General features: G+C 39.6%; 2 protein-coding genes across 2 annotated transcripts in view; one reads left to right on the forward strand and one right to left on the reverse strand. All coding sequences in view use genetic code 11, as the record gives it.

Annotated features, from left to right (window-relative positions):
- Positions 1 to 20: 20 nt before the first annotated feature.
- Positions 21 to 1,112, forward strand: EGR_09818 (hypothetical protein; the record flags this gene model as incomplete). The annotated part of the gene is made up of 2 exons (XM_024499067.1): positions 21 to 265; positions 1,031 to 1,112. The coding sequence occupies 2 exons, from the start codon at positions 21 to 23 to the stop codon at positions 1,110 to 1,112; spliced, it is 327 nt and encodes a 108-aa protein (XP_024346519.1).
- Positions 1,113 to 1,371: 259 nt separating this feature from the next.
- EGR_09819 (hypothetical protein) overlaps positions 1,372 to 8,608 on the reverse strand; it is a gene marked incomplete at both ends in the record, with an annotated part of 9,549 nt that continues 2,312 nt past the window's right edge. Inside the window, 6 exons of the mRNA XM_024499068.1 lie at positions 1,372 to 1,492; positions 4,019 to 4,051; positions 4,656 to 4,719; positions 5,334 to 5,447; positions 6,126 to 6,217; positions 7,512 to 7,567. Coding sequence (XP_024346520.1) covers positions 1,372 to 1,492; positions 4,019 to 4,051; positions 4,656 to 4,719; positions 5,334 to 5,447; positions 6,126 to 6,217; positions 7,512 to 7,567 — 480 coding nt within the window. The remainder of the gene's footprint in view (positions 1,493 to 4,018; positions 4,052 to 4,655; positions 4,720 to 5,333; positions 5,448 to 6,125; positions 6,218 to 7,511; positions 7,568 to 8,608) is intronic.

The raw sequence follows: 8,608 nt of genomic DNA on the forward strand, positions 1-8,608 counted from the left end.
ATCCATGCCATTCTGTTTTGATGGCGGAACCTACGACTGAGATTGTAGTTTCTTCACAACCCGTGAACAAGTGTTCATGCTCGACTACGTTGAAGACGGAGCCCACGACTGAGGTTACGCTCTCTTCACAACCAGTGAAGGAGTGTTCGTGCTCAAGTGAGGTTATAATTTCACCGAAGTCACTGAAGGAACCTCTAAGTTGCATTGAGGATGACGAGCTACTCGATGGCTTGCAAGCTCTTCTAAAGATTTTTCTTGCTTTGAAGTAGGCATTAACGCTATTTGTGCTCATTATCTTTCGCAACTAGGCAATAAATTGTTAAATGCAGGATTGTACATGAAATCTCATATTACTAAAGCAGCAGTAGTGGACCACAAGGGAGTAGCAATGGGTTTTAGGCGCGGCATTTCAACAAAGTAAATTCACCTTATGTCCTAAGTTTCACTTAATGGATGTTTTCGACGAATATTCTTAAAGAAGAGCGATTGGTGTTTGCCGGGTAACCACTAAAAACCACAGAGTTTTTGTGAATAGCTTAGTCGGTGATACCCTGTAATCCAGCTTTACAAGAGCATAAGCCAGTAAATTTATTGCTGGCGTTGGCTTCAACATTGGCATTCTCTTAAAACCAGCAAATAGATCTCTGTGTATTATCCGAGTTTTGACAGTGGTTATGGAGTGTGTCTATAGTGATATTTAGAAAAGAGAAAGCTGCACGTGCGATATCTTAGTAAACACTACCAACGTAGTTTTACTTGCGTGAGTCCACCAGCGGCTGCTAGGTTGTTTCTTCTTGGATACATGGAGTTCTTCCTTTTCTCACAGGCGTAAAATCGCCGTATATCAATTATTCAGCGAACTTCAAATACAGTTAGGCATAGTGATAGCACGCTTGTCCACCACTTGGCTGCTAGGTTGCTGCTTAGCCACAACATATTTGTTTTTAATTGACTTATGAATGACAGCCTTATATCTGCAAGTTAAAGGAGATTCCGATTTCAATGGTTCCGTTTTTGCTCATATCCGCAGCAGTCATCCCTGTAAAGATTTAGCCAAAGCCGAGAAAGGTCGGACATTTATGGAGAACGGACGAAGGAAGAAGGATGAATGAAGTCTTGTGAAAATGGGGAGCACAGTATATTTAACCATTTAGAAGCATTTTACAGTTTTGAAAAGTTGACATTTGCTGGAAAGAAAGAAAGCACTTACTGTCTCACCAATGCAGAAGTGGAGGGGACGATGATCTGAGCTGAAGACTAGGATTGACAAGAAAAATCATGATTGTATGGACCGCATATAGAAATGGCGTTTAAGTTCGGATATTCAGGTGTAGACAGGAGCCTTTTAGAGCCGAATATATTCTCTCTAGATCAAAAGTCGTAATATGTCCTCTGAAAAACAAATTCCTCTTCTACTGTAGAAAACTGATTATGTTCTTCAATATTCTCAAAATCCTCGTCCCCACTTGCTCGCACTCCACATTGTGCATAACTGAAACAAACATTTATTTTCAATGCAGTATTGAATCTCAAAAATCAAGTGGGAGTTAGGAACCGGATGACAGAATACAGTTTAATGACAAGGTAAAACGATTCTGTTGTTATAGACTAGTGTTTGTCTCTGTGAGCACAAATGCCACGATTAATTAAGAAACAATTAAGAAATAAGAATTGTCAACAGTGTAGATACGCCCAATTAGCTGTATCAGCATAAGCGTCGGTGAGTTGGAGGGCTGAGCTTCCAGATGGTCACTATTTCTACGAATCATTATTGTCATGGATGGTCTTAATTTGAAAGCTGTTAGCACAACATGTAGAGGTTGGCTCTACATCATACCGGCCAGTGCGGATTATGCAACTCTAAAGCAAATCACATCAAAAAGCATTCTGTACTGCCTGAGGAGTCACACGTTGAAGAAAACTTCCTAAGACATCGAAATTGAATACTCTTATGTAGTTGCAGTGTGCTACCTTTTCCCGTGCTTTGGTACAATGATGGGATAAATATATGTTCGTTCATCAGTATAGGAAATGGGATGACTCCGTAATACCTTCATTCAGTGTAAGCGAATCAGAAGAGTGAATTTGGAGTGTCAAGTACGAGTACAGAAGTGAATATACAAGAAACACGAACATCATGCTAAAGGAATGGAGACAATGTGGAAGTGTTTACTGCTACACAATTCAGTGTCAATCAAAGCGAATAAAAAGTCAAAGAGGTGGAAGCAATAACGTAGTCATACATGTATAAATAAAAGACGAAAATGAGAGTGAAGTGATGTCGCCTTACAGCCTGTAAAAAGCCCAACCTTGTCTATGTTAAAGGTGGAAGTCAAAATTCAGCTCATACACACTTCACTACCTGTGGAAATGTGTTCAAATTGGTCTGTGTTAAAGGTAAAACCCACAAATCAGGTTATGCTCGCCTCATAACCAGTAAAATTGTGCCAACACTCATCGTTTGTAGACGGAACTCACGGACATGCCTTTAAATTCCACTGAGTTTGAGAGGCCAGCCAACGGTTTACAAATTCCCTTAAGGCTCTTTCATCCATTGAAGTCGAATTAACTGCAACTTATGTCGATTATCTTTGGAAATTCATCAAAAATATTATTACGCATTACATTTCTAAAGTATCCTTTTTCTTCCATGGTAGCCATATTGACCCCTAAGATCAGATTAACGAAGCTGATTGGGTGCAGCTCTTGAACTAGCTAAAGTAAATCCCAATCTTGTGAGACATACACTGGCTACGTTTTTAGGCGCATATCCCTTGGAAGAAGAATTGGCCCACTGACACGCAATTATTGCGGACAGTTGATGTGTTCGGGTCAGCTTAGTAGGTGACTCACTGCAAGCCAACTCCCAAAGAGGACGAAATGATGAGATTATTGCAATAATTACTACGGACTTTTTTAGAAAATCAACTTATAATCATTAATCGTCGGCTTATGGGTTTTTTCTCAATCTCCAACCACGTTATGCTGCCCTACTCAGAGCAGTGATTATAAAGAATGACAAAGCGAAATTTCGAAAAGTGTGCAGCTACACACATGGCAAACGAATATTCATTTTTTTGTTGATTTCATTGCATGGCAGCATTAGTGGCTGTGGTATCAAGTTTCATCATGAAAGCAGAGAGGTCTGCCCATACAAACAGCCTAGTGACCCTAGTGCTTGTTAACACTGAGACTTGTGGGCAGCACATTGCTTACTAGTAGCTGTAACATAACGTGATATAAGATGACAATGCAAGGCATTTCAAGCCCTCCTTACCAATAATGAGCAAAAAATAAAAACCAAGTCCTATCGTTTATGTTGCTTTAAAACGCTTTCTGTCTAACTTACAGTTTTCCTTTATGCAGAACCTCTATGTTTACCGGCCCAAACCAACGAGCATACAGTTTCGGGTAAAGGTCTCTTTTATACAGACCTCCATACATCTGAAATCGTATTTTATAATTCCCTAAATGTTTAGTTCCACGAGACACGCATTTCCATTACGGTGAGTTCTAAGGTACTGCAAGAGGCAAGTCTAATTTGTAAATAAAATCTCAAAATAACATGTATCTTATCAAGTGACAATTTTTCACGACTGAAATATGATCACTGCATGCTTAAAACATAGACACTCAAACAAGTTTTTATTTTAACAAACAATAAATGTGACTAAGATCCACTCTTATACGCTCTGACACAAGGTAACGAGAAGAAAATTTTGGCCAAAACAGGTGAACCGGTCGACGAGAAGGAAGTACTAATCTTAATGTAAAGGGGCAGCGCATGACCCCAGCCTGCTTGCTCTCAAGCGTAGCTGTAAAAGTTCTCACACCGTTTAAATCTTCATGCCTCATTCTACCCTCATTCTCTATACATTCTTAAGGGTATTCCTCCATCATGTCTGGCCCCTTAGAATTATGAGCACTGAATCTCATGATCACCAGGTGAAATAGAATGATCAAATCTTCCGGGCTCCTGAAACTATCAATAAAAAATTATGTGCAGTTAAATGCTTACCTGTTCAAAACTTCTAAAATTTTATTTAATTCCCTAGCATTTTACAGAAAATCTCATGAATCCGATTAAGTTACTTTTGCTTAAAGGCCTATATTTATAAAGCTTATCTACCTCGTTAGTAGGGGTGGATGAAAAATTGGGAGAAGCGAAAAGTTTGCTTAAATGTAACTAACTGCATGCACCTCTCTTCTTACTAATTGTATATTATTTAACATCATTCACTGTGTAACCAATTCCTCAATGCTTTTTGGGGGTGGGAGATAGGAAGAAAGGTATAGCAGTTATGTGTGTAAAACTCCTGATTTCACTGTTCACTTAGTCCTCTTTCATCCATTCATTATGCAATTAAAATCCTTTGTTGGTGGTGATGGATTATGGTCAAAAAAGATCATATTACGTTTACGCAGATTCATTAGTGGGTTAAGTGTCGAGAGCATCCATCTAGGCGTATGTCCATCTACCCGTAGTCGGCTCTCACTTACACAACTGTTGGCCATGCTTAGTTGTGCAGAGGTGTCAGCAACATCCTATTTTGAGACCAATGACTTCTTTAGGAGATATGTTGACTTATTACAGCTTTTAAGGTGATATAAATGCAGAGAAACACCCTTTTATCTCTAGGTATAAGTAAACAAACCTCACATTCTTCGCAAATGAAATGAAGAAACTAATCGCGTGGAGAAGTTGTTGAAGTCGAGAAACTAAGCCACCAAATACATGGAAAGTAGAAGTTTTGTCAGACCCGGAAAAAATTTGCGATTCACTTGCATGTCAGTCATACATAGCTGGGTGACAAAGTATTTAACGTCTCCCCGATCGTAGTTCGTGAGTGTTTGTAGGTGACAGCCACCCAATTGTTGTTCTTAAAACATATGCACTGCAAACTGGCGTTCCCTCAACCATCTTGCCAGTAATCTAGCTACGCCACGGTCAATGGTGACAGCGATATACACACACAGTAAAATAATAAGAAGAATATTTGTGGACGCTTTGACATTCTAATGCAGAATATAGATTCTCCATAATAAAGATTAAAACTTGAACATGTGATTGGACTAGTGACCTCGCAGGGTTATATTGCAAGCAAGTTAAAAGTTGTTGCTGCCAAATGGACCAGTTATTAGATGGCTTGCACAACATTAGGAAAGAGAGAGTAGGGTTTTCCTAGTGGTCATCTCAAATCACAGTACAAGCTTTTAATAACCTCTTTTGTGTATTTTTTTAAACATGTCTTCGCTTTGGACGAAAGACTGCAAGTGAATACGATTTGTTTCCATCTGCGTGGGTGCACGTTAATAGCTTTGGGCTTATTCACTTTGAAACAATGCAAATAATGCGAAACATATAAGTATTCCAGAGGATGAGAGAAAAAAAGGAATTATAGTCCATGAGAGGGCAGTTTTAATAATTGGCATCTGATGAACGCACACTGAAGGTGAACCATATAACAAAGGGCAAAGGTTGTAGTTCACTCTCGTGGCTTAGTTGCCTCTCTGATAAGTCATCATTTGTACAAAGTGGAACGCTTCACGTCTAGAAATTCATGTACACGGGGAGCATGCAAGTTGCTGAGTTAGTAAAATGAGCAAGAAGTAGAAGTGACGTTCCATTTGAACATAATCTACTGTTGCACGTGGGTATCCATCCTATCACAGGACCAAGGATATGTAATGATTTGTCAGCAGGACTTATTCATACTAGAGTAACCCAGTTTTGCAATTGAGGCAAGGTCCCGGCTGTGAGGTGAATGTATTAATGTGACCGTGTCCATGTCAATGATTGCAAGAAATTCGCTGTTTGTCCTCTTGAAGAGCTGACATGCAATGATTCACCGACTAAAATTGCTCCCACTACTTCCATTATTTGTGATGATTGTTTGCCAAGTGTCAGTTGAAACTCACTTAACCTATTTCAAGAACCGCACCTGATAAGCCTTGCCAATACAAACTAAGGACTCACCATTGCTGCTTTGAAAGTATGCGAATACTTCAAATTTCAATGAATTGCCAAAGGTGAACCGTTGGCCGGCTTCTCAAACTGGACGGAATTTAAGGACATGTTTGTGAATTTCGATTACAAAAAGAGAAGGAGGTGGGCACAACTTTACAGGTTGTGAGGTGGAAATAACCTAATTTTCGACTTTCACCTTCAATACGGACGAATGTGAGCACAGTTTGTATTTCTTTAGCTGACTGTTTGCTATGGTTGATGCTTAACGGATTTGCCTTCTCTGAGATTTTCAGGTAATGCTTGTGATCCTTGTACTTGCAGTGCTATATTCACACTTGAAGCGCTCCAAAATCACGGGTGAAAAATGTTAACTTAAAGAACACTTCGTGCACTTCCAAGAGGAATCGAGAAGTGCATTTCAAAGCGTTATTTGAAGCATTTTAAATAAAAATAAATCAGCTGACGCAATGAGAGGTTTTTGCCATTTCACAATAAACTAACCACTTATGTATTGCCGTGTTAGAAATCTGACCATTTATAACACTTAACCAAGTTCATAAATCAAACCATTCAGTTACAAATTTTGGTTAATCTAATTTGGCGCAATGCATTGACAAAAGATTAAACAGTGTTTTTTTCATGGCTATATTGCGATAAGTACTATCACAGGACTGTAATATGGCGCACATTAGGTCCCTACGTATGCACTGCTAGAATTTGTGCTGCTTTATGTACAACCCCTCCCTTTTTTGATTCAAATTTAATCGAAAAACAATTTTTTTGCCAACAATTTGATGTGCAAAGAAACGTTGGCTGGGTATTTATGAAGGATATGCCGTTCAAGAGCGCAAAATTAGTACTGTGATTACGCATTTGGATGGAAGATGAGAAAACTTTTTACTTGGAAAAGCTTGTCTTTGAGCGCAGACGGTAATTTTGATCTGCATGGAACTACGTGGCAAGATTATAAAGCTAGATAGGTGGACGTGCAATGGGTGAATCTAACGAAAACGATGTGCAGCCAAGGTGAACCAGTTTGCCTTTCATTGGCTCCGTACAAAGAATTGAAAAAATTGCAGTGTTTTGATTAAACACCGATGGAAACTGAACAATCGGATATAAATCTAGCTGTGTAGGCTGATTTCTGCAGTGCTTTACCCAGCCTTTCGCTCACACCTTTTATGAAGTCTAGTTATTCAATCGCACAATGAGAGATGGGGTAGCAACTAAGGGCGGGGAAGATAGGTCGATGGGGGTCATTTAGTTAGGAAGAAAATAGTCTGATCACACCAACAATAGCATTGAAAATACGAGAATGCAGGTGACTCCAATTGTTTGTTGTATTTTGCAGACTCTGTGGGAGTAAATTACCCCTTTTACCCCGAACTGTGTCCACACTGAATGGGGATAAATCAACGCTGTGGAATTTGTCGGTACTTCATTTGCATAATACAGAGTTGCCGCATGCCAATTTCTCGCACAAGCGAGTACGGAGTCTAAATGGTGAAGGCTGGTGTCGAATTCTTGGTCTTATCTGGCTTACCCACTCTTACTTCCGCCTTCGTATTTATCCCACAATCGTGTATTTCCAATTTCAAGCTAAATATCTAATAACTGAAATACACCTTGATGGGGGCGTGAGGGGTTCTATCGGACATAATTTAACCTTCGAGAAGAGTGATTACATTCAAAAGCAAATCAGAGGTGTCTTCGTCTGACCAAGATGATAGTACATTAGAACTAGCACAAGAGAGGAACAGCCACGCTTATCAGCTTCGAATATTTCACTTTAAACTGATTGAGGGGAGTGAGAAGCGGAGTGCGCGACCAACATTTTTTAGCTTGTTGTATTTCGTGAGTGGGTAAGTATAACCAGTAACCCCTTCTGCATGCCCATTCTCCTGGCCACGATGATAACAAAATTGGCGAATCATTAGGAGCTGTTAAAAAGAGCGCTACCTCAGCGACACTCCATTTACAAGGATGGCTGCAGTAATTATTTAGAATATTATAGATTTCTAGAGTAACTACGAGATACAGTCCTCGACACCCAGGTCTTTACAAACCGAATGCTGACAATAAACTCTGAGGTCAAATCCGATACGACAAATACTTAAGATAACCATGTATCCCGAAAACAAGTGAAGGCGAATGCAATAACTAAGATGAATAGACGGGATATTGAAGCTTTAGATGACCCAACATTGCAAATACAGTAATGTCATATTCCTTGCAAAACCCACTACTAAATAAACATTTAGCGTTTGTTAAAATTACTCCGAATTCCTAGCATTTATTTCGTCTTTAAGGCACGAAACAACTTGAAAAGCGATTGTAAGCCATCGGTTAGCTCCTCATCCTCTGCGCAATTTGGAAACTCCTTCGACGACTTTGATGATTGTGACACTTCACTAGGGCATGAACAGTCTTGCACAGGTTGTGAAGAGAGTATAACCTCAGCTTTGGGTTCCGTCTTCAACACAGTCGAGCAGGAGCACTTCTTCAGAGTCTGTGAAGGGAGAATAACCTTAGTCGTGGGTTCTGCCTTCAAAACAGAATGGCATGGAAACTTCTTCATAGGTTGTGAAGGGAATATAAACTTAGTCGTAGGCTCCGCCATCAAAACAGAATGGCATGGAA

Source organism: Echinococcus granulosus (assembly GCF_000524195.1).
Source record: "Echinococcus granulosus chromosome Unknown EG_S00169, whole genome shotgun sequence".
In the NCBI taxonomy this organism is placed as follows: domain Eukaryota; kingdom Metazoa; phylum Platyhelminthes; class Cestoda; order Cyclophyllidea; family Taeniidae; genus Echinococcus; species Echinococcus granulosus.